This window comes from Triticum dicoccoides, chromosome 6A, assembly GCF_002162155.2.
Source record: "Triticum dicoccoides isolate Atlit2015 ecotype Zavitan chromosome 6A, WEW_v2.0, whole genome shotgun sequence".
In the NCBI taxonomy this organism is placed as follows: Eukaryota; Viridiplantae; Streptophyta; class Magnoliopsida; order Poales; family Poaceae; genus Triticum; species Triticum dicoccoides.
The window spans coordinates 610567581-610592333 of record NC_041390.1 but is presented as its reverse complement, the minus strand read 5'-3'; the positions used below and the strand labels follow the sequence as shown (position 1 = coordinate 610592333).

At 45.4% G+C, this 24753-nt stretch overlaps 4 protein-coding genes across 5 annotated transcripts; 1 reads left to right on the top strand and 3 right to left on the bottom strand.

Moving 5' to 3' along the window:
- Positions 1-783: 783 nt before the first annotated feature.
- LOC119318444 (diphthine--ammonia ligase-like) lies at positions 784-5427 on the bottom strand. Its single transcript, XM_037593002.1, has 12 exons — positions 5254-5427; positions 5105-5176; positions 4923-5002; positions 4599-4824; positions 4461-4493; positions 4271-4353; positions 3518-3590; positions 2989-3322; positions 2500-2831; positions 2017-2336; positions 1537-1900; positions 784-1451 (listed from the first exon to the last, which is right to left on the bottom strand). Exons 1-12 carry the CDS (start codon positions 5329-5331, stop codon positions 1239-1241), a joined length of 2208 nt encoding a protein of 735 aa, XP_037448899.1. The 5' UTR covers positions 5332-5427; the 3' UTR covers positions 784-1238.
- Positions 5428-5990: 563 nt separating this feature from the next.
- On the bottom strand, positions 5991-10099 carry LOC119318443 (casein kinase I-like). Of its 2 annotated transcripts, XM_037593001.1 has the most exons (14): positions 9637-10097; positions 9491-9531; positions 9210-9279; positions 8949-9097; positions 8760-8855; positions 8151-8221; positions 7972-8033; positions 7829-7892; positions 7626-7710; positions 7416-7542; positions 7265-7338; positions 7123-7183; positions 6933-7033; positions 5991-6817 (listed from the first exon to the last, which is right to left on the bottom strand). In XM_037593001.1, exons 1-14 carry the CDS (start codon positions 9710-9712, stop codon positions 6473-6475), a joined length of 1422 nt encoding a protein of 473 aa, XP_037448898.1. In that variant the 5' UTR covers positions 9713-10097; the 3' UTR covers positions 5991-6472. The 2 variants fall into 2 exon arrangements, with proteins under 2 accessions (XP_037448898.1, XP_037448897.1); XM_037593000.1 differs by having other exon boundaries at positions 8760-9097; positions 9637-10099.
- Positions 10100-17032: 6933 nt separating this feature from the next.
- LOC119318442 (ABC transporter I family member 19-like) lies at positions 17033-20915 on the bottom strand. Its single transcript, XM_037592999.1, has 6 exons — positions 20673-20915; positions 19514-19674; positions 19066-19117; positions 18589-18725; positions 17649-17735; positions 17033-17570 (listed from the first exon to the last, which is right to left on the bottom strand). The coding sequence occupies exons 1-6, from the start codon at positions 20821-20823 to the stop codon at positions 17283-17285; spliced, it is 876 nt and encodes a 291-aa protein (XP_037448896.1). The 5' UTR covers positions 20824-20915; the 3' UTR covers positions 17033-17282.
- A 171-nt stretch (positions 20916-21086) lies between these two features.
- LOC119318441 (gem-associated protein 2-like) lies at positions 21087-24370 on the top strand. The gene is made up of 4 exons (XM_037592998.1): positions 21087-21362; positions 21488-21689; positions 22986-23163; positions 23826-24370. Exons 1-4 carry the CDS (start codon positions 21143-21145, stop codon positions 24216-24218), a joined length of 993 nt encoding a protein of 330 aa, XP_037448895.1. The 5' UTR covers positions 21087-21142; the 3' UTR covers positions 24219-24370.
- The last annotated feature ends 383 nt before the right edge of the window (positions 24371-24753 follow it).

Genomic DNA, 24753 nt, shown 5'->3' with positions numbered 1-24753 from the left:
ACAACGTCAAGCACAGCTGCTTTTTAATTATTATTTTTAATTAATCAAGCTGATTTTTAATTATTATTTTTAATTAATCAAGGCGTGTCGACAAGTTTCCAGCTGGAATTGGTCAAGTCCAGTCTATAGAAATTCTTGTACTCCCTCTGTTCACTTTTATAAAGCCTTAAAGACATTGCAGACAATGTGCAAAATAGCCTATTTTTCAGTTATCTGAAATGACTTATAAAAATGAACGGAGGGAGTAGTATTTATTTCTTCTTTGAGGGGAAATTGATTACTAACACAATTTATTCTTGCTATATACTTCCTTCATCCGTTCCTAAATATTTGTCTTTCTAGAGATTTCAACAAGTGACTAGTACATACGAAGTGAAATGAGTGAATCTACACTCTAAAATATGTCTATACACATCCGTATGTGGTAGTCCATTTGAAATCTCTAAAAAGACAAATACAGAGTATTTAGGAACAGAGGGAGTATTTATATTATTCTTATACTCAATAACTGTTCTTGCGCATTCGTCGCATTCTGTATCGGCTGGTTGATGATTTGTTTTTTGCGGCTAGGATCGTTGTTGACCATCTTCATAAACTATAGGCTTCGATCGCTATCTGAAGATTTCCTTTCCGTTGGCTGGGCCTAATTATATAATTTTTTGGGCAGAGGATACATTACTTGTTACTTGTTATATTTATTATGATGATATCAAAAGGTTTGCCTTCTCCCTTTCAAAATAAAATAAAATAAGAGGTTTGCCTTGGAATGGTAGGCGCTCCAGATTTTGCAACAATTTTCCTTTTAAAAATATATCTTGGGAATATAATAAGCCGTGCGTGCTTGGTTGACACGACGAACACCCATGCCACTAACTGAGCCAGCCAACCAATGTCGTTACAAAGCTACAGCCACAGGCCAACCAGATACGATGTACTTTGTGGTAGTATAGTAGGGAGTACCATATTGATATAATCATCATCAATAATAAAAACCCAAACATCACTTCACGGAGAGAAAGCTGCCGCCAACAGCAAGGCACCTGATTATCTGCTGTCCAGCTTGCTGCAGCGCCGGCTCCCTTGGCAGAGAATCCCATCCTACTACTGCTTGCCTCCAATGTTTCAACGGAAGATGCAACCACCTGGCACCAAGCTGCATGTGCAGACAGTGCACTACAGGCCAGGTTCTTGACTTAAGCTTTGGAAGCTAACAAGTGCAGGCCAAGGTTCTTCTTGGCTTAAGCCTTGGAAGCTAGTAGCTCGCACGTAATAACATCATCCATCGACGCGGAGCGGCCGGACCCCGAGACCGGGATGAGGTTGAAGACGGGCGCCCCGGCGGTTCTCAATGAACCATCGGCTCCTCCGAGCTCGGTGAAGGCCTCAGAGAATGCACGGGACATCGCGTCCGCTGCCGCCGCGTGCTTCGCCAAATAGTAGAACCTCAGCATCTGCAGGTATAAATGAATTCAGTAATGCTGATTAGGAGGCGGGACCGGTGCGGCCATGAAAAGGAACGACAGGACAGGGACTTACCGTTACGTCGTCCCAGGTGAAGCCAGTGTCTGTCAGGGTCTTTGCGAGCTGGAAAGCACAAAACCTAGCTATGGCTTTCAAATGCTCCTTTGAGGGGTGTAGTTGTTCGGTGCTGGAACAGATCTTTGATGCGATGTCATTCGTGACTGAAACCAAAGCAGAGCAAATCTTCCCAGCAACCGCGTTGATCAGGCAGCATGAGTCATGCAAGCCAGAGTATTGTGCGCTCCACTCACTCGGGACTTTGCTTGATGATGGCTTTGACCCTCCGGTCTCCAGCTCTTTGGTAATATCTCCATCATCGTCATCGCCGTCGTAGTCATCAGTGGGGACATACAACGTTGTTTTTATCTCCACACATGCTCTGAAAGAATGGAACAAATATTTCTTATAAAGTTCAGCATGGCATCACCAAATATGTTTATCCAGATGACACGGGTTTTCTTGCTGATAAAAAAGATAGAAGAAAAATATGCTTACCCTTTTGGAAGATCCGGTGCTAGTACATATAGAATAGTAGGATATGATCCACTTCTTGCGGAATCCAAATGAGCAATATATGAATTCTGCAGCTTTTGTTCAACTGCTTCCTTCTCAGTGGATGTCAGGTGGGCAGAGCAGTACACCAGAAAGTGTATTGCTGAAGAGAAGATAGAGCTCTTGAAGGCATTAGCCACAGCTTCACTATTTCGCAGTGCTAGTTCCAGTTGAGCTGTTGCGCCTCCAGGACAGAGCTTCATTGTAGGGGGGTCAAGCCCGAGCTGACCGGCCATATAGAGAATCTCTCCATAAAGTGTTGCCTGAAAGACATTAGAAAGAAATTTCATGTCCCAGAGTCATCATATGCGAACACTCAGTGCTAACTGAATATACCGGCAACTAGTCTGCGCTCTGCAGACAGCAACTAGTCTGCAGACAGCTTTTAGTATGAATTCATGGCATTATCATGGAGTGTTCTTTTACCTGGCTATAAGGTCCAATGCAACTAGGAGCCCAGCATGAGATGCTTTGTACGTGCAGAACTCTTTTGACCAGATCACTTGCAACTAGAACCTCCACATATGCATGGCCCAAACCAGCCTGAACAAGTGGTAATTCAATTGTACTGCGCGAAGGAACACCAAGGTGACATTTCTTTTCTGTGATGAAGCTGACATAAACTTCATTGGCCAATCCAAATTCCTTCATGCTTGAAATGTAGAGGTGAACATATACAACATTTGCCCAACTTAACCCTCCGTCCTTGAGCCGATTCTCGATTCTGCTCAAAACTTTGACTAGATCTGCCTTCATGCCTATTGACGTAATGGAATTGTAAGTGAGTGTCCAACAAAGCAAGATGAAATAGAACATAAGGTACCCCGCAAAAAAAGAGAACATAAGGTACTCCTACCAGGCAGAGAATTATGAATAGTTCAATAACATGGAAATAAGTAGCACAGGGGTATCCACCTTGGGAAGCACTAGAGGGTTCTTCTATCCAACAACCAATGGAAAACAAAGTCTTCCCTGTCTTTGAAATGCATACATTTGTATCTGGGTAAGCATCAGAGGTTGGTGTTGGATTCAAGGTCTGTTTGTTTTCCGCATCAGTGTGTGCAATAGCTCCATTTACTTCATACAAGCAACTAGAATTCTCTTCAGCAATGGCGCCATCCCCAATGCTGCTAGATGAACCTGGCTTGGGCTCAACATGAAATGCCAGCGGATGAAGAATTCCAACTGAAGCAATGGAATCAGCAGAGTGGAGTATCACTTCAAAATCATCAAGGACAATCCTTGCATTCTGCAAACGTAGGCATATTATAGTACAGAAAACTCAACAGTTATTGGTTGCTGGTAGAAAAAACATTACTATGCTCAACAGCCATCTGATGACATGTTAGAATAGACAGTGCCAACACGGCATGGAACATGGTGATGGTTACAGTCTACCTAACATTCTAAAACAAGTGGCATTTAGTCAGCTCTTCAAACTTACACGAAATAGAGGGCAGTCAAGAGTTAGTGTTTCGTACTCTCCACCTTCACCACAGACATTGATTCCAAAACTCCTAATAGGATAAACAAAGAAGATAAATTACAAGATGAAAATATATGCGAGCAAAAGACCAGCATTTACACAGAGATCAATGAGAATAAGACACGCAGAGAGGGACAAACTGTGGCACATTTTTTTCATTACAGAAGACTCCCATTTCTATTCCTGAGAAACAAAACAGATTTTGCTTCCAGGAACCAACAGGACATTAGTAGCCAGCTCACCAACAATCAGTAAATGTACACCAAATATAAGACCTAATGGTGGAAGTACTGTTCACAGTCAATCCATCATACAACCAAGAGCAACACAAACTGAGTTTTACTCACTTCGTTCACAAATATAAGATGTTCTATCTTTTTTGTGAACCAGATGTCTATAGACACGTTTTAGTGTGTTTGTTCACTCATTTCAGTCTGTATGTAGTCCATATTCAAATATCCAAAACATCTTATATTTGTAACGGAGGGAGTACTAGCCAGCTACTTTTCGAGAACAATAAGACGCAAAAACTAGCATTCCTCTCCAAACACTGCAATTGCCGTGTATATATAGAAACCAGACCCACTAATTAATATCCCTACACATGAAGTTAATGCCTTCACTCATTCGAACGCAAACCTTTCATAAGGGACAAGAGGCCACTATTTCCAAAGAGCAAAAGGTCTAGACAGAAGGGAGTTAGAAACATACTCATTCATTTGGAGCAGATGGCCCTTAAGTTCAGCCAGTTCTTTACCCAAGTGGGCAGAAGGTTTCAGACCCATTGCAGCAACCTATAAATCCCAACTGACCAACCACTTATATTCCAAAGAGATAAAGTGCAATGACGCAAGTAAATTAGAGAAAATCTACAAAACATAAACATGAGTACACTGTATACCTTGACAGTTATAGCCACAATGCCCCTTCTTATCTGCAGGGATTAAGACCAAAACAAAAGCTGACAACATTAGCGTGCAGTTTCTGCCAAGCCAGACAATCTGCCAAAGATAAAAGACAAACTGAAGTTCAATTTTACCATTTCTTCAAGAAGCAGAGTCTGATCCTGCCTCCACATGTAGGCGAGCGAGACCAGGCCCAGCCTCGAGCAGACGCTCTCGACCCGGAGCCTCTGGTAATCGGAGGCGATGGCGCCCGAAGACACGGCGCCAATGGACGGAATTCGCCGCTTCACCTCGCTCAGCAGGGCAAACATGTCCTCCACCTCGTCTCCCGCGGTAACGCTGTATTTAAGAGCATGATCCCTGCACACAACAATAGCCGGAATTCATCGGTGAAAAGAGCAGGCACAGCCTATAACATTCGGAGGGGAACAAAAGCTGAGGACAGACAGATATATTGCCTTGTGGATCCGCTGATGCGGCGGCGGAACAGGGGCAGCCCCATGCATTTGGCGTAGCAGATCACGATCTGGTGCCCGACCTAGATCCCCAAACGCCACAGCCACACAGCAATCAGCAAATAAATTACACGGCGCATAGCGGAAGAAAAATGTGGCGTGGGAGCGGGGAGGGCGGGCCGTACGGTCTGGTACATGTAGCTGTCGAGCTCGTCGACGGCGTCGTCGAGCGGGATGAGGTTGGCCAGGGCGACGACCTGCGGGCAGATTAGCGGCGAGGTTTAGCAAGGACGGAAACGCCGACGAGATTACTGGACGGGGGGTCGGGGTCTGCCTTGTGGCCGTAGTCGAGGCACCGCATCATGGAGAAGCAGCTGTCCTTGCCGCCGCTCACCAGCGCCACCACCTCCATCTCCGGCTCCGGCTCCGGCCGCCTCCCCGCTCGCTCCCTAGGCGGCTAGGCTAGGGTTAGTCAGAGAGTCGTCACTCCGTCAATCCTCCTCGAGCGCTGGAGGTCGGGCGTGATTTTTACTTCGTTTTGGGGGTAAAGTGAAAACGACGGGGATGGCTGACACGCCGGTCCCACCTGCCAGTGACTGGCGTGGAAACAGGAACCGTGTTACTTTACTTCCGTGGACTTTCTTGCGAACAAGGAATCAACTTTTAAAATGTAATTTTCATGTCAAAGTTTTTAGAACGTTCTCCCTCCGTTCTCCCTCCGTTCCAAATCAAATTACTTATCGCAGGTATGAATGTATCTAAATGTATTTTAGTTTTAGATATATTCATTTTTGCGACGAGTAATTTGAAATGGAGGGAGTATTTAGCTGTATAAATATTTTTGAACGATGCAAGTGTTTTTATTTAATGGTAAAAAATCATTATTCTTCTGTTCTAACGGCCAAAAATATCATTTCTGTTTTACTGGTAACAGCGGCAGGAATTGAGAATTTTTTATGAAATTTACATAATTTCTCTTCCAAAAATGGCCATTTCTTGTACAATCACAGTTTTCTAAAAATCTTATACAATCACAATCCATATACGTCACGATGCTGCAATGCAAGAATATCTATAATCAAGGAGACTGGAATTTTCATACTGGAAGTTACTTTCATCAACTTTCTGTTGCTGAACAAGCAGATCCAGAGGTAGCAACAAACGGGAAGAGAAAATACAACAAAGTCTCAGAAAAAAGTTTGCCAAGTCCCAGCGGGAAGGTAATAAAGAAACATAAATATGTTGAATCTTGACCACCTCTAAATTAATCACCACGAAGCTAGGACTTGGCCCTAACGCGCACACGCCGACGACGAAGACGACAACAACAACCAACAGCAGCAGCAGCAGCAGCAAATTATTGCTATCTATCAAACAATGATGGTGGTGGTGATACTACCAACAGGCTGGAGCACCATGGAATTATGGGATGCTCCAGGCGGACTGTTGACGAATAGGGTGGTGGTATCCTGTCATTTACAGAGTCGCAAACAGCGTCGTTTCCTTGTTCCATCGTTCGTTCTCGGGTTCGGGTTCCCTTGCCCCCCTTCCTGTTATTTCCTCTTGCCGGTGCCGAGGGACAGGAGCTCGAGGCTGCGGTGGAGGGGCTCGTCGCGCGACCCTCTTGCGACCGCTGCCCGTGAGAGGGATGTGGCCCTCGACTCGCTCACTCCAGGATTGACTCTCTGGGTGCTGGACGGACGGCTGCCGCCGTTATTGCTGCTGGAGAACAACCTGCTCGTTCGGCTGTACTGCTGCTCGCTCGGTTGCATGGATGAGCCTGGCCTGCTGCTTGATGCAACTGCTCTCCTGGACGCACTGCCTGTACGAGAGGATGTACGGGGTCTCTCCGTGGTCCTCTCCACAGTCCTTTCGCCGGACCGGTCTGTGCTATGCATCTGCAGAAATGAGACATTCATGGTTGTCAAGTTCATGGCACACATAGAAGGTCCACTACATGCGGCGAAGCAAAGTTTATATCTCTTCTATTCTGGAACAGGGAGTTGGACTTACAATCTCCTTTAATGACATCGATACAGTTTCCCGTGGTCGGGTTGCGTGGTTGTCACTCTGATTCAGAGAAGCACTGGGATTCCTCCGAGCAGATGCTTCGCCTGTGACACAAGATGCTTCTAGGCTGTCATGATTGCATGGTTTGTATCATAGTTTCATTACAACAACTTTCATGAGCACAAGAACAAACCTGGGGCCTTCTCTATCTTCTCGATAGAAGGTCCAGCAGCTCCACTGACTCTTTCACTTGGCTGAACCAAGAATTGTGAACAAAGTTAACAATCTTCATGACAGGACAGTGTACCCAATTATTACAACCAAAGACTACATACCCTCATCCTTGGATTCGAGCCTATCTGGGGATATTTCAAAATGGTCCAGTCAAACACATAATCGAATTGGTATCCTGCAGAAATAATGCAGTTAGAAATGGGTACAGGCAGAAATTCATGAGAACAAGGTAAAGTTAGTCCAAATACACACCTTCCCGGATGAAGAGATCACGGAATAGTCTCTTTAGGTAAGAATAATCTGGCTTGTCTTCAAACCGCAATGATCGACAGTAGTGGAAGTAAGAAATGAATTCTGAAGGGTAAGACTTGCAGAGTACCTGGCACAAATCATAATATGCAAGTGTCAGTTTACTGAGGTTACTAAAAAAAGGGATGCATTAAGTTCCCAAACATGAATTACCTCCACTGGAGTAAGCATCTTCTTCTCACTAATTTTGTCATATTTCTGCTTCTTAGTGCCCGCTTTCAGCCCCTGCCATGGCAGACTGTTGAATGTAGAAAGATGGATGAAGTTAGCATTATTTAGAGAAACGTAAAGATATCATTGGTGCAAAACGTTGGAAGAAAACAACATGTATGGAATGATAGATATGACACACTAACCTGCCTCTGAGGAAGTACATAAGTACATAACCAAGTGATTCTAAATCATCTCTCCTGCTTTGCTCTGCATCAGAAGGGACTTATGTTAGACAAAACTTAAATTAGCTACTCATTTCATCATTCAGAAAGCACAGCAAACTCACCAACGCCAAGGTGAGTATTGACACTAGCATAGCGTGCAGTTCCAGTGAGATTCTTGTTCTCCCTGCACATTGAAGTGAACATGGCATCATAATCAATACAAGGAAAGTACATTTAGTTGTTGACAATGCCCCTGTAACATCATTTATATTTTGCAGCAGTACAAGTAGTTTAAGCTAACCTGTAGGGGATGTGCTTATGAGTCTGAAGGTCTCTGAATTTCTTTGCAAGTCCATAATCTATTATATATACCTGGCATGAATGTCAACAATATACAAAATTAGTTGGATTCAGAGATAAAACATGAGCTTTATCAAAAAACCTTGCTAGCTTATGGCCTTAGTTAGTTGCATAACCGATTGCCTATACCAATGGACATTCTCTGTAAGTAACAATCTGACAGCCTGTATCAATGGACCATCTATGTCATCCACTCTTGGTCATTAACCATGTCCTTGTTACCTCAGAAGCAGCAACATCATTACAAGCATGTTAACACGACCAATGATAGCAATTAACCACTTCATCAGATATTGGACTACTGGGGCAGTAATTTAGCATTCAAACCATGTTTCTCTACTACAGCATCATTGTTGGACCTTCTTCAAGAATGCAAACCACAAACCCAACACTCCACAATTAATAACATCAACACACTACACAATAAGCTATGTGGTTAACTGGCAGAATGCATAAACAATATTTTGCTTTTAAACAAGATGGTAGTCTGGAGTATCTGGAGTACAAGAGTCTAATTAAATTAGCAGAGTGCGGATATATAAGTGCAAACCTGATTGGCTTTCCTTCCGAGGCCCATAAGGAAATTATCAGGTTTTATGTCACGATGAAGAAATCCCTTTTGATGCATGTACTCAACTCGATTAATCTGGAATGTTTGGCGAAAGGGAATGCGGTTAACACCAGAAATCTGTATAAAACTGAAAACTGGGATATAACAATGAACCGGAGGTGTTCTCACCATCTGATCAGCGAGCATGAGCACGGTCTTGAGCGAGAACTTTCTACTGCAGTAGTTGAAGAGGTCCTCGAGGCTGGGTCCGAGAAGATCAATCACCATCACATTATACTCTCCCTCCACACCAAACCACTTGAGGTGCGGAATGCCAGCTTTTAAGTTAAGCGAGAACAAATAAACATCTCAGCTCAATTTCGCCACCACCAACCAATCCAACTACATTGATAGACATGATCAAAGAAAGGTCAATGACCATAGACTTACTTCCTCCTTGGAGAAGCATGTAGAGCTTGGACTCGTAATGGAGCTGCGGGTGCTTGGTCTTGACATTTTCCTGAAGAAGGACCACAAAGCAGCGTCTCAGCAACCCCAGCGGCTAAAATATTTTCCACTAGCTAAACTGAATAGGTACAGCAACACAAGCATTTCACTAGAGCGTGCATCTTATGATCATCTTTTAGCACAAGCAGCAAACAATATGACTCTTCTCAACCTGAATCAACTTAACCAAAACTCTTAGGACAGAGTAGGACGGAACCCAGTACCAGTTTGACGGCGACCTCCTCTCCGGTCTGCACATTCACAGCTGCAAGCAAGACGAGCGGCAAAGTCAGCACCTTGCTTCACATCCCAGAAGCAGAAGCAAGGAGGATAAAAGAAGAGGAATATTGGAGAGGGGCGGCGAGCTGACCGAGGAAGAGCTCCCCGAAGGATCCGCTCCCGATCTTCTTGCCGAGCTTGAACTTGCCGCCGACGATGTGATCCATCTCCGGTTACCGCTGCCTGCCTCCCGACGAATCAACGACTTTCTCTCCCCCCTCTCGTAACCCCGCGAGATCCAAACCCGCCGCGGCGGCGCCCGGGAGCGAATCGAGCCGGGATTTCGTCCGACAGCCCAGATCCAGACACGCCGCCGAGAAATCCGGGCGCCGACCGAGCAGATATGTACAGAACGGGAAGCAAGAATCGAATAAACGAAACAAATCGAAGCGAGCGGGCCGGCGGGTTGGGTATGCGCGCGGGGGGCGAGGAGATCCGGGCGCAAAAAGGGCTTCTCCGGACGAGGCAGCAAGCAGCCTAGGTTCCTCCGGCCGGCGGTGGAAGGAGGGGCGGGGCGGCGGACGGAGGGTAGGGGGGTGGGGGTGGGGGAGAGAGCAAGGCGAAGACGAAGACGGCGACCAGCGAGGGAGGGTGTGGGGGAAAGGTGGAGGCGTGGGATGGGGGATGGATGGGTGGATGATTAGTAAATAGAGGGGCGGACCGGTTACACGCACAAAACTCACCGACTGATTGCGATCACTGGTAAGTAGTACTGTAGTACGTACTACTCCCTCCGTCCGAAAATACTTGTCACCAAAATGTATAAAAGGGGATGTATCTAGACATATATTAGTTCTAGATACATCTTTTTTATCTATTTTGATGATAAGTATTCTCGGACAGAGGGAGTACTAACCAACGGCCAGCCAGCCAGACACAGCCCGTTTCTGGTTTCCTTCCGTTGCTAGCCACTGACTGCAGAAAAAATCATTCATTTTGGGAGCAAATAAAATCCTTTTATTTCTAGGTAATATACTGTTTTTGTTTGAATTGAATTGAATGGGTTTAGTTATCTCTAGGTATTAGGCCGGTGATTTTGTCCGGATAAGTCAAAGTGTTTTGCTTGATGCTAGTACTCCCTACGTTTTTATTTAGTTCGCATATTAGCTTCGGTCAAAGTCAAGCTCTACAAACTTTGACCAAGTTCATATACAAAAGTATTAAGATATACAATAAGAAATCAACAACATTAGATTTATTATTAAATGTACTTTCACATCGTATAGATTTATTATGATAAGTGTTTATATTGTTTTCTATAAACTTGGTCAAACTTTACGAAGTTTGACTTCAATCAACTCTAATATGTAGAATAAATAAAAAGCGGTCAGTCGGGCGGAATCCTTTTTCGTTCCGGTGCCCACCACCAGCAGCACGACGACCACCACGGCAGCAGCACTCATGTCACTCCGACACGGCCTTTTTACCGGCTCCCGACCGGCCTTTTCGTTTCGCCCCAGCATGAAGAAATCAACGCCTTTCCACCACGTGACCCGAACGGTTGTTGTTGTTGTTAGCATCACAAACACAAACACGCGGTTTCGCGTCTAAAAGCGTGGTCAGCGTGCCTTGTTAGCACAAGAAGCATTGAGCTGCTTTTGCGCGATGCGTGTCCCCCTCTTCTTGCCGGAAAAAAAAGGTTATCCAGATAATTGGTCCAAATGCATGCTTCATCCGTTTGAAATTACTTGTCGCAGAAATGGATGTATCTAGACGTATTCTAGTTCTAGATGCATCCATTTCCGAGACAAGTAATTCCGAACGGAGAAAGTAGTTACTCCCTCCGTCTAGGTGTGTAAGTCACCTTACGAAAACCAAATAATCCCAAAACACTTAGGCGCGGTGCATTAAATTCTACTTCGTTTTTTGTTTCTTGACATGTCAACCAATAAGAGATGTGGGGTATGCATGCTTTTAATGACTTGAGACTATCAAACACGACATGCAGTGGTTAGTTCATTGCATGCAATGCTATTAATTAGCAAATGAACATTAAGTTTTCTCGTTTTTTCCTCCTGCTTGGTCACAGTGCACAGTCTAAGATGACTTACTCACCTAGACGGAGGAAGTAGCATATATCTTTTTGTTTAATAAGGTTAGTTACCATGTACTAGTAGTATGTACAAATCTAAGACAAGAATTTTGGGAGTGAGGAAGTGTATTGTTAGCAGGCTAAAATGGTGTGGATGGTGATAATTAAAGGGGCGGATCATTTCATTTGGCTAATAAAGATAGGGCATTAATTAAAGAAAAATTAAGCGGCACGTAGCTAGGGCGTAGCTGCTGCTGCGGCGGTGGGGCAGGAGCATCTTTCTTTCTTTCCTTCCTACCGGATAGAAGGGCGTCTCGTGGTGGGCCCGCCAGGTTAGGTACCGCCCGACACGTTCTGCGCTCACCGCGCCACCCTACATCCAAAGGAAAAATCTCGGTCCATCCCACGGCCAGATGCACTGTACGGAGGGGCGCACGGCCAGCCTGCACCGGCCGCGTCCGGCCGGCGACGACGTGATGATCCGGGGGGCTTCCGGGAACGGACGGACGGCCCGGCCTGGGATGGGAGGGGCGGTGGCCGGCCGTTGACGTCGCGTGGCGTGGCCGGGTCCGGGTCCGGCCGCGGCGCATCGCACGGCGACGCAACGCGGCGGTAACTTTTCCACCACGCATGTTCTCCTCGTGCTGGGTTTTTTTGACGGAGATGCCATGGCGAGTTTTTTTCTCTCTTTTCCTTTTTTTGGAGCAAATCGTGGCGAGTTTTTTTCTCTCTTTTCCTTTTTTTGGAGCAAATCGTGGCGAGTTTGTTACTGCATATTTGCATGGATTGCGACGGGATCGATTCATCGACGCGAGAGAGCATTGTGGTGTACGCTACTCGCTCGTCGTAGTACGATCGGCCGGCGTGTACGTTGTTCTCTTGCCTTCCTCGATGATCTGGATGTACATTGGGTTTGGACTTGACATTTTTGTGATGTGATATGCTAAAGAACCGCGTACTGATCTTGCCGAGCTTGTTTTTGGCAGCCTGCGTCGCTTTTTTAATTAGGCGTCTACGTTTTGCACTCGCGTTGCGTACAGGCTGAATATATTCTCCCCCCTAGCAAATTGTGCGGTGCGGATGCGAGAGAAAATGTCCTATCTTTCAACGGTGAGCCCTTTAGCCCTTGTCTCTGTCAACCCATGGACTACACGGTCACCCTTGACCTGAGAACCAAAGCTCACTTCAACAATGTTGCTACTGTTGCCAAAGCCACAGTGTCCACCGACAAAACCCTAACAACTAAGGGCATTTATAGCAGGTCCGCCTTACCGCCGGCCGCCATAGGGGATATGGAAGCTGCGGTGGTTGTGCGCGAATACATATTTGTCGTAACGTGGCCTCCATTTTCTGTTCCTTCATGTGCGTCCCACTTGTGATTCGGACATCAGTTCAATTTCATTCATCGGCATGGAAGGTTTTTGGTACCAAATTTCATCACTGGTTTACCCTAGGATTTACAAAATGGATTCAAAGAAACAACCAGGAGATGAACAACCTTAAAGAGACTCACGTTGATTCCTTGAACTATGGGCTCTTCTTTCTCTTGGAAGTAACCTCGTAGGCGGGGGAAGGCTTCAGCTGCGCCGACTTTCTATGGCCATGCATTCGGTGAATGCAGGTGTGTCTCGGATGCGGGGCAAGGCCACATCCTTGAAGACCGGTGTGAGCACGGCTTCCATTTCCGTGGGGGCGACCATCGAGATGCGGTGGAAGTACTTGAGAGCGGCTGACGGCTGATTCAACCTCCAAGAATTCCCACGCGCTCTTCCATTAATTCTCTCTTGGTGTGGTCCTCTTCGGTCTTGGCAACAAAAGGTTTGCATGGAGGGTGCGGCCGCACCGACATGATCGATTGGGGTGATTGTGCAGGCGACGGGGATGGGGAATAGATGACAGAAGGCGGTCCGGCGATGGGGATGAGGGGAGAGGGTGTGTGGTGACACCTACGAAGGGGTGTGTGTGTTGAGACGGGGGAGGGGATTTGACGCATGTAGGTGGGAAACAAATGCGGAACGCGACGGTGGCCATTAATTGATGCTCTTCATGGCAGACAAGCGACTATGACATTGATGGGGGCGGATATGCCGGACGGACGCATGGCCAGCCTGCGCCGCCCGCGTCCGGCCGGTGACGACGCCGATCTCAGGGCTTCCAGGGAACGGATGGACGGACGGCCCGGCCTGGGACTGGGAGGGCGGTGGCCGGCCGTTGACGTCGCGTGGTGTGGCCGAGTGCCGTGCGCGCGGCGACGGAACGCGGCGGTAACTTCGTCGTGCACGCCGATTGATTAATTATTAACCCTAGTCTTCTTGCCTCTTTCTTGGTCTTCTTGACGAGACCCCGGGCTCAATTCGCCCATGTTTTGCTCGTGAGGGTTTGGCAATTTGGCATCCATGGCCGGATCCTCGTTCCCGTCACGCATGTTCTCCTCGTGTTGGGTTTTGACGGAGATGCCGTGGCGATTTTGTTACTGCTACTTGCATGGACTGCGACGGGATCGACGACGCGGGAGAGCGTTGTAGTGCACGCTAGCGACGCAAAGAGGAGCATACGTTTTTGTTCTCTTGGCTTCCTCGACGGCCTGAATGTACATCCGGTTTGGGCTTACATTTTGTGATGTGTCAAAAGAACCGCGTATCGGTCTTGCCGAGTATTTTTGGCAGCCTACGTCGCTTTTTAGGCGTGCCCGGTTTGCACTTGCGTTGCGTACACAGGCTGAATATATTCTCCCCCGAGCAATTTGTGTGGTGCGGATGCGAGAGAACAAGAGAGGAGAAAAAGTAAAATGTCATATCTTTCTTCGGAAGGGTTGGTGCTCAAATTAGATAATGCTCATTATAAGTACGTCGTGGGAGAAAATAAAAATACAGTATCATCCTTGAAAAATCATCCGCCTTCTTCCTCTCGGACACACATGTTATCACGCATCAGAAACAGGAAAGTAACATCGATGCAAGTAGCCGATAAGTCATCAAACTCTGTCGAGAAGCACCGACGACGTGGATCCTCAGGCGATGATGGGTTTAACGGTGCACCCTTTGGCCCTTGTTGTCTCTGTCACCTCGTGGAGTAGAGGAAGATGGCCACCCTTGCCCTGAGGACCGAAGCTCGCTTCATTCCAATGTAGTCGCGCCGCAACCTCGACAACCTTGCCTGGAGGCTAAAAACGTGCACCGAGATCCACGATCCAGGTATGCACACACGAGCTTTCCAGATCTGCCGTTGTTGAGGAGGGAAGGAAGCCGTCCCATCAAAGGGGAGGATTTGGAGCACGCTTGTTCGTCGTAGCCACCACTGTTGTCGAAGCCATACCGTCCGCCGACCGAAGCCCTGACGACAAACACCGAAACATACATCAAGCAACAAAGATTGATGTGAGGTCGTGAAGAGGAGGAAGACCTCCATGGAGCCGCATAGAACTGCAATTGATTGATGCAATAGAGCATTGTAGTGTACAATAAGCGAGTAACGACCAATCACACATTAATAGGTAAAGTAATAAAGTAAAGTAAAGAGAGAAACATTGTTCTTTTGGCTTCCTCGATCGGTACATCGAGTTTGGACTTGACGCTGTGCGACATGTCATGTCAACTTATTTTTGGAAGTCTACAGCATTTGTACTTGCGTAGCATAGAAGCACTATAAATAAAGAGAAAAGTACTGAATATGTTCTCAACTCCATCAATATGTGTCCCCGCAAAAGAAAAAGGTCTAGCAATTCGTGGGGTGGAGATGTGAGGGAGAATCCCAGAAAAGAGAAAAGAAAATGTTCCATCAATAATGAATATCATAAAGGAAAAACGTCCTCCATGGCTCATGCGATTGCTATGTTTTCATAATAGTGCATATGAGATCATCGGGAAGGTTCTCCATGCATGTTTGCACTACTACTAACTAGCTCAGAATATTGTAAAAATGTTGATTGATTAGTACTCCCTCCGTTTCAAAATATAAGGTGTGCTAGTTTTTCAAGAAGACTTCTTCCGGTCCAAAAATATGTCAGACTATCGGTAAGGTTTGAAAATATATCTTGATTGATTAGTACTCCTTCCGTTCCGAAATATATGAGATTACCGGGAAGGTTCCCCATGCATGTTTCTACTACTACTAACTACTAGGTAAGAACATTACTAAGTTTGACCAAGTTTATAACGAAATATGTCAACAACTATGATACTAAATAAATGAAATATGAAAATATATTTCATGAAGAATGTAATGATGATTTTGTATTGTAGACATTCATATATTTCTCAATAAACTTTTTTTTCTGCAGATAATAATTCTTAATAAACTTGGTCAAAGTTAGAGAGGCTTGACTTAAAAAAAAAACTAGTACAACTTATATTTTGGACCGGAGGGAGTAATAAATTAACCATAAAACAGTCTTATATTTAGTTGCTGAGGTACCATAGATACACCCACCATGGAATGCGAGGTGGTATCATTATCATTGTTAGATACAAATACAAAAGGGTCGAAAGCAAGCAAAAAAACATCGAGTGCCCGTACTGTAAAGGTACTCCCTCCGTCCACGTGGTTGCAAGCTAGTTTGATGTGGGACGGAGGGGGTGGTACTTATAAAGCTCGATTGAGAGTTACACCGTCTGCATTGCATTGCATTGCGCTGTGGATGCAACCAATGAGACTGAAAATGTTATCTTAAGGTAAGAAGATGTGTGTGACAGAAACGATTTTCCTAGCGCTGGCCGGTGCGCAAGTTGGAGCCATCCGCGAGCCGTTGGTTCCGAGAGAACACAAAAGATAATCCCGTCGCCGATTAGTAAACCCCGTCAGTTAACCGGCGAACCCCCGTGATTAGTGAGGTCAATGTCAGCCAGGAACCCAGGACGGCGATATAATCATGGCGACAGACGGAGACCGTCCCTGCACACTGACTGGCTCCCCATGTGGAGCACGTCACGGTCGGATTAAGTTAGAGGGATTAGACTAAGGAGGACGAGGCTGGGTTAGTTAGAAAGGATCAAGGGTGGTGTGCAAATGTGGCAAGCGGACAGCGACCGGGGAACGCACGGAGCCGCACCAACCGGATGAGATGAGACAACTGGCGCCTGGAACTCCACGCGTTGAAGCGGAGCACATTCGTACAACAGGCAATCAAGGAGTATCAGAGGCATTAACACATTTGCTCAGGAGTAACAGCAGGATATAATTGCTTTGATCACGCAGGATGAGGTAAAAGTTTTGCTCCATCGCGTTGACAAGGAAGAGTGGTTGCCCAGTTAATTAACTGAAAACCGGACGAAAATCGTCGTGGTTACACCGCATGGCATGATGATGATATGAATGCGCTGTAAGTAGATTTAACAATGTTGATACAGTTAAGTGGCTGGATGAGGTTGAGGAGACAGGTGCACTCTGCTTTCTGGTGATAAATGGGGCAGCAAATTTGTCAGCATACATGGAGACTTCCTCACAGAAAGACAGGGACTGAAATACTGAATGAACGAATGCATTCATGTAGCACTGTATAATCTGTATTTAGATGAGAATCTTCAGAACGCGGTACAGTAAAAAATGAGTGTAATGGCCTCATGGGGATAGGATAATTAAGCTCGACTTGTTTGTTTTTTAGACAGATACATTGCCGTATACAGGGATGGATGAGGAACAGAAAGAAGAAAGATACAGACTCCAGAGTTGTATGACACCGGAATGGGTGTAGAGGTTTTACACGATCATCATCGGTAGTAGGCCATGTGGCGCGACGCTCGGAAAGGGGAGGCGTCGAACGGGGAGGAGCGCCTGGGCTGGCTCTCGACGCGCGCGGGCTCTTTCTTTGGGAGCTTGGTCTCGGACTTCAGCCATGACTCCACGATCGTCAGAAGGTTCTTGGCCGTCTTCAGCTCTTCGATGTCCGAGTATTTCGCCGACTTTTTCAGCTCGCCCTCTTGGATGTACGCGATGTCGGTGGCCCATGTCTCCAGCCCGTCGAATATGTGGGTGGCGTAGACAATCGTGGCTTCTCTCTGAGAAGAAACTTCCGTGTTATGCAATCAGAAAAGTGTGGGCTGGGAAAAAAGCTAGAATGAACTGAAAACCGTTACCTGCTCGCACTCTTCCTTGAAGAAGTCGAGGAGATCCATCCTGGTCACGACATCGAGATCCACGGTGATCTCATCGAGTAAGAGTACCTGTATTGGCATCAGAGATGTTTTAATAAAACAAACTTCGGAATATTGTGTTTTCAAGTGAGACCCATTGTAAAGTAGAGTAGTAGACTACAAGAATCTCATTTCAAAGGAATGGACCAGGTTTTGGTAAAATATCTTCGGAATATTGTGTTTTCAAGTGAGACCCATTGTAAAATAGAGTAGTAGACTACAAGAATCTCATTTCAAAGGAATGGACCAGGTTTTGGTGACCCTCTGAATAAACTGGCTATATAAACCTTTCTTTGTCAATCTGCCAATTAGCTAAAGGACAGACGTTTCCCATCTGCACATTGACTCGTCACCTGGCTATATATGTGCATGGATCACAACTGACTGAAGTCACTCAACAACAAACTCGTTCTAACTCAATCACACTTGGTGACTGAATATACACTATCAATCAAGAGTCCTTCCAATGAAGTTTCTATTATTCTTCACAACTGATGGGCAATGAAGTGAGTAAAGTTGTTTCTTGGCTCGCTGAGGAGCGAAGACATAAATAGTGGCAGTTCCAGGGTTAATTGTGAGGGTAATATGACAGATACAAGGGTAGTTTAGTGGTCAAATGATCACTGATCATGTGGCTGTGGTTTTCTTTGCACTAGATTACACCCAAACAGCCCTTTTGCCTTTGGCAGTTTGGCTATTGCATAGTAAACTCACTTTTCTGTCCTAGCAAAAGAATACACCGAGAAAGGCTCAGAGCCTCAGGATAATCAAAGAAACAAGTATCTGATCAAGAAGCACCCAACTTGGTACAAGAACACAGTATGAGACGCAGTCAAGAGTATATATCAGAATAATCGACACAAAACTAGGAATAGAGCATCACCTTGTATGGATGAAGAAGGCCCATGCAAATTTGTACCCTGCGGCGCTGTCCGTCTGAAACTTTATGCATGCGCCATTGCAGATCAATATCTAGTAGATCAATCAGCTTCTCTCGCCTAACAGGATCAACTCCATCAACTGCTCATGTTTCAGGGTGGAGGAAGAAAGGTGTATTTACATGTACTGTCAATAACATCAATTACCTATTTGCAGTAATAATAAGAGTAACATGGATTTCAGTGGATTTTAACTGAGATGATTAAACGAAACTCGATAAAGCTAAACCACAAATGTGGAAGTAAAATGATTTAAATAAACATATCATGACAGCAGGAAATTAACTACAAGAAATGCTTGAAGCATCAATGGATACAAGTTAATTCAAGGAATAAACAGTATGTGCACACATTATTGCTTCCATGTTCCATCCATATAAAACAAATAATGGGATATGATGAGCATGCTGCATGTAGAATACCTCCAAATATCATGTGCTCAGCAGAGAAATCGCCCTGTAGTGGAACATCACCCTGAGAAAATTACTTGCATGTAAGATACAAAGCCATTGCTCTGACAAATAAAGCACGCATAAAAAGTGCTGTCGACAAACTGGTCATACATCAATTATTAATTAATGAAGTAGGGAAAGAGGAATTCTAACAACTTTTTTATGGAAAAAGGTTCGCTGCAGCTACAATATTCAGTCAAGCACCTAGAATATCTATAGATACTGAAACAACATGGACAAAGGCCACTATATTAGTTCAGCCGGCATTAAGTAATTAAAAATAGCTCCCATGAGATTTTCTGGAGAAAGCCATTTGAAAAGTAAGAAAATGCTCAGTTAGGCAAACATCAATAATGAAGATAGCAAGCAAGAGCTAAATTTCTAGTTCTTATAACAAGTAAAAAAAGAGGGAACTTACAACTGAACTGACATTCCGACTCCACGAACCACCCAAGTAGGAAAGGTCACCACTGCACACGAACTGTGTGTCATGAAAAGCAGAACCATTAAGAACACGGACAACATCCTTTCCTCCAACCATATGTTTTCCTGCAAGAATCTTCAAGAGAGTGGTCTTGCCTGCAGTTTGAAATAAACAGGTACATAAATTTGTGTAGAAGACATTACTCATCCAAGATAAGAACAAAACATACATCAGCAAGTCAGCAACAATGCATTGTACACGTGTTTGCAGATTAATTCAGAATGGACAAAGAATTTCCTTCTGTTATGGCAGCATCCCTTTTGGAATTTGGCATAGCGATCTACTGGTGCCACACGGTTATCATGAAAAATTCCAGAGACGGTAATCTCCAATAAAAAAATGTGTCACACATGACATTTACAGTACAAGCTGCCTAAAACCCATGCTAAAGCTGAACGAAGGGCATCCCTTGGACAAGAAATCCCACAGCTCTACCACCTTCAATCTGTATGAGAAAGAAAGACAGGAGATGCCCAAACCTTGACGGACGCGATGCTCAATATCACGACAAAAGAACCGCAAACGAAAATTCAAAAGGCCATACCATACAAAAAGTATCGGCCAGCATTTCATCCATTCCAGTGCAGTGCCCTTTTCGATCACCCCCCCTAGTATATAATTAGCTAAACTGTGCTCACAGTTGTGTTCATACTATTGAGCCAGTTCCATCTCAAGCACAAATGCACGACACAACCGCAGCCCCGCCTGAAGAATCCCAACATTTTAACTACAGCACCATTCCCCTCAAAACAGAGGCCATTTAAACGGACAGAGCACACGAAAACCCTCACCAGGCCACCACACAGCAATCCTGACTTCTTGAGGCAACAACCAAATTACAGACCAATCACTACATTCTAGCCCAGTCCTAGCAAACGCAGAAAGAACAACATCTAGCACGTTAACGGAGCCTCACGCAGTCACATCAATCAATCCCCTGAAGTCTGAACATTCGTGCCTAAATCATCCGGCAGCTAGGCAAGCCACAAGGTGCCCAGCAGAAGGACCCGTCCGAACCATACAATCACCGGACAGGAGCAGCATCAAAGTAGATTTCGCGGCTCGTGGTGAGCGGTGGGGGTGAGGTGCTTACCGGATCCGTTGGCGCCGACGAGGAGGCAGCGCGAGCCGGGGGCGACGCGGAGGTTGAAGCGCGCGAAGAGCGGCGCCTCCCCGTCGTAGCCGAACTGCAGGGTGCTCACCTCGATGCCGCTCCTCCTCCACCCTTCCTCTCCTCCGGCCATCTCCCCTCCCCTCGCCTCGCCGCCGGTCGGTGATCTCTCCCCTTCCTCTCCGCTCCGTCCAGGCTTCAGAGTTCAGAGGAGTTGGTGCGAACGTCTGCGGCTCTGTGCCGGCCGCGTCACCCCTTCGCTATTTTATACAGCCCACGATGCGAATCAACTGGGCCTCGTCCGAGCCAGGCCCAACTGCTAGCCCACGAAGAGAGAGGCGGCGAGGCGAGCCGAGCCCGTGGGGTTTGGTGGAAAAAAAAAGGAAACTCGAACCCTTCGTGCTCTGTTGCCGCCGTCATTGGAGGTGGAGGAGGTGCTGGCGGCGGGGGCGATGAGGTACACGAGGCACGAGCTGGAGGCGCTCAGCGGCGCGCCGTCGCGGGAGGCGCAGGCGCTGCGGTGGGCCGAGGCGTACGCGGCCCTCGCCGCCGCGGGCTTCTCCGGGGACTACGACGGCCTCCTCGCCTCCGACGAGCCGCTGACCAGGAGGGGGAAGAAGGTCTCCGGGGGCGGGAAGAAGAGGCCCGAGGCGGCGGCGCACCAGTTGTCCGGTATTGAACCCCCTCTTGATTTCGCGCTTGCGAACCTAGCCGCGGGGCTCGGACCCCTTTAGGTTTACAGAGTACTACTCCACTTGTTTAGATAGTAATTGTTCCTTTTGCTTGTGATTTTGTAGAGATGGGTGCCTGGAGGAATGGGGATTCGGGGGTTCATCAGGCGACCGGGGAGCCGTTTGATCAGGGCGGGGATGTGGAGTATGAAGATGACAGTGATGATGAGTATGATGGCATTCTGAAGCCTGCCTTTGCGGTTGATGGGGAGCCTGATTTCGAGTCTGGCGAGCCGCTCGATGGTTTCGAGTATCTCCGGCGTGTCAGGTATGCTTTGCTCATCATCCTGGTCGATTGGTTGGATCTAGGAGGCCTTTGAAGTGCGTGTGTGCATTTCGTGTTGTCATTATGTGGTGAATGTTTACCCTGAGTGAGTAGCTGACAGCTGTTAGGAGCATATAATTGCCTGATTGTCACCCTAGATTACTGGTAAATGTAGGTGCTGGCGCCAGCTTCCTTGTATGTTTTCATGTTTTTCTTTCGTAAATCGTAATTTTGGTGCTCGCTGAATAGCTTCTTCTGGTATTTAGATTTCTATTTTCAGAGCCAACATCATTATCATCATTCTATTAGAAATCCTGTTGGAGAAAATTTACTTGCCGTGCTCTAGCTCTCATGGAAGTGGAAGTAGAAATCTATGTAACCTAATAAGTTATTATTATTTTTACAATCCTGGCTTGCTTTTGCAAGTGTTGTACCAAAATTCACGATTGCCTGAAACTAGTGAACATTGCAGTTGTAATATGATTTTTTTAACCTCTTAGTTAATTTGCCACCAATGTTTTTTTTGTTGCTATCGATGTTCCAGAAGGGAATGTTACCATCTCATCTTGCTGGAGCTCTAGCAGGAACAACTAAGGCTTAGGAAAGCAGAGGGATGGATTGTGCATTAATATCTCTGAATTTTCTTTCTCTTAATTGAGTTCATAGATGCATTAACTAACATTAATATATCTGATATGCAAGTTCTTCGTACAAAAAATGGCAAGTGGGCAGTGAGACCAGACCACCGCTTAGATGCCAGTGTGTATGCATGCAATGGTGTTGCATATGATCTATGGGTTGACATAGTGCTATGGAACGCAAACCTGAGAGATTTGAAATACAAACTTTATATTAGTTACCAGATCAATATGTAAGAGCTTAGTTTTAGCACTTGGACAATAGAACAGCAAATGGGAAAGATCTGCAGTTCCCCTTCTCATCTCGTTCCCGAGATCAAGAAATATGGTACAGTTTCACTCTCAAGTATCTCACTTGTGTTGCGATTCTTATTGAGCTGTCATTTCATCAATTTTTCTTGCAACACATCTGTTCTGCTGACCCAGTTCTATAGTGCATAATCATGTATCTGCATAGCTCAAAGCATCTATATGAGCCTAAACGTAATAGAAACCGCATTGTCTGTCGAATAAAGAAATTAGAGGCAAGGGTATCGTTGATTTCATCTTGCAAAATATTTGTCTTTTTTTTCTTAACTTCTGTGGATAAACATTTGGCCATGTTCCTTTTGATGCAAAATTATTATTGCTTTAATGATTATTCCTTTGATTATGTTTACAGGTGGGAAGCTAACCAGATTCCTAAAGTGAAGGTGGCCAAGATAGATTTGAGTGCAGCTAGAAAGGAGCAAACACCTTATATGCCAGAAATTCCTGACATACCTAAGTGTTCACCTGATTTGTGTGCATCAAAGGAATGGGAGGACTCGTTTATTACTTATTTTTCAGAGACAAGGCTGGTAAGCTATATTTCCATTTAAATGTACCACTGTGCATAAAAGCTTTGTTCCCCTTTTCATAATTATAGTCGTGAAGGAAACACTATGTGTGTCTTGGCCTTGGCTGCTACTCCCTGTTTGAAGTAAAAAATTAAACTGTATCTACATAGTTATTTCGATTCATTTACAATTTTTAATATTTGATTTTGTCAAGCGCCCAGATCTTAACGGCACATGTTCAAAATATTTTAGATAGCAACAGGGCACCGTACTACTATGCTATAACTACTAGTAGACTTTTAGGGGTGTTTTTATCATGGTAGAGCAAAATCTTGAAGTAATTGATAAACTCATATCCTGTTACTAGTGTCATTTGCAATAACTAATTGATAAACCTGAAGTTGAGACAGGCATCTTGGGGTTGAGAGTAAAATCACTGTTACCTGTGAAAATTCCTAAATTCAGAAACCTGTCATACCTTGCAAATTAAAAATGGAGAAACATGATGTACAACTACCTTGCTGCTCCACCTTTTGCAATGACAAATGGTGTTGACTGTCTTTCTGATGACTTGAACTTGAAGTCGGTACAATTAGAGTAACTTGGCGTGAATCTCCTTTGTCGTTAGCTGCTTTTTGACAATCATGTCTGCTATAGTGATGTATGAATACTCTTCTCCGCAGGCATTCTTGGAACTTGACAGCTCTGATGGACCATCTGTATCAGGAGCGGTGAAGAACTCCTGTAAACCTGGCATCAGCTTTGAGCCGCAGATCGACCCGACGCTGACGATGATTCGCAAGATGGACGCAGTTTCAAGAGCTGCCACACTGCGCAACTACATCGATATGATCCAGAGCTTTGATACACTCTCAAGGAATGACTGCCTGTGGCTGTTTGCGCTATGCGTCGCTGTTGAGCCGCCCTTGGATGCAGAGACATGCGCGTCGCTGAGGTCGATGCTGCGCAAGTGCTCAACCATCCTCGCCACCAAGTCGGAGATGGACGATGAAGTTGTGATGCTGAACATACTCGTGGCCATCTCGGGTGTGTACTTCGGGCAGTATGAGAAGTAGATATAGGGATTTACATAGTTCGATCAGTTGTAAGCAGCACTTCCTCTTTTGTGGGGCAATCCATCTGGTGAAAACGTCCAACTGGTGCAAATTTTTAAACTTCCAGCCGCCACAAATGCCTTGATTACTTCACAACTGAACGCCCAGTTCCACATTGCGCTCTATGTGCATTACTGAATGGCTGGATTTTGAAGAGTAAAATGCATGGCAGGTGATTGGAATTATTATGACAGTCCAGTTTAGTCCACTAAAGGCATCTCCAAGGGCACTCCTCAAATTTCAGCCCTCCTATACGTGAATACTAGAAAGAAATGCATGGGTTAAACATAGAATAAATAGTTCAAATTTAAAATTACATAGTTCAAAGTTAAATAGTATTCGGAGCATGTAGTTTAAACATATAAAATATTCAAACAACGTCACTAATCCATTACTAGTTTCCACTAGTAAGCGTGGATGTGAAATTTCACGTGTCTAGATAAAATATCTTTTTATTTTGCAGGGAGTATGGATAGAATATTCAATCATAAAAGTC

Coding starts and splice junctions, on each gene's coding strand:
- LOC119318444 (XM_037593002.1), bottom strand. CDS start 5,331: ATGGAGGTGGTGGCGCTGGTGAGCGGCGGCAAGGACAGCTGCTTCTCC. Junction 5,003..5,104: donor ACAGCTACATGTACCAGACC/GTACGGCCCGCC, acceptor TTGGGGATCTAG/GTCGGGCACCAGATCGTGAT. Junction 4,354..4,460: donor TTGTGGCTATAACTGTCAAG/GTATACAGTGTA, acceptor TGGGATTTATAG/GTTGCTGCAATGGGTCTGAA.
- LOC119318443 (XM_037593000.1), bottom strand. CDS start 9,712: ATGGATCACATCGTCGGCGGCAAGTTCAAGCTCGGCAAGAAGATCGGG. Junction 8,034..8,150: donor CATAAGCACATCCCCTACAG/GTTAGCTTAAAC, acceptor TTCAATGTGCAG/GGAGAACAAGAATCTCACTG. Junction 7,711..7,828: donor ATGTACTTCCTCAGAGGCAG/GTTAGTGTGTCA, acceptor TACATTCAACAG/TCTGCCATGGCAGGGGCTGA.
- LOC119318442 (XM_037592999.1), bottom strand. CDS start 20,823: ATGGCCGGAGGAGAGGAAGGGTGGAGGAGGAGCGGCATCGAGGTGAGC. Junction 19,675..20,672: donor CGTCGGCGCCAACGGATCCG/GTAAGCACCTCA, acceptor TTCAAACTGCAG/GCAAGACCACTCTCTTGAAG. Junction 17,736..18,588: donor GCCTTCTTCATCCATACAAG/GTGATGCTCTAT, acceptor ATGCCAATACAG/GTACTCTTACTCGATGAGAT.
- LOC119318441 (XM_037592998.1), top strand. CDS start 21,143: ATGAGGTACACGAGGCACGAGCTGGAGGCGCTCAGCGGCGCGCCGTCG. Junction 21,363..21,487: donor GGCGGCGCACCAGTTGTCCG/GTATTGAACCCC, acceptor GTGATTTTGTAG/AGATGGGTGCCTGGAGGAAT. Junction 21,690..22,985: donor GAGTATCTCCGGCGTGTCAG/GTATGCTTTGCT, acceptor TTATGTTTACAG/GTGGGAAGCTAACCAGATTC.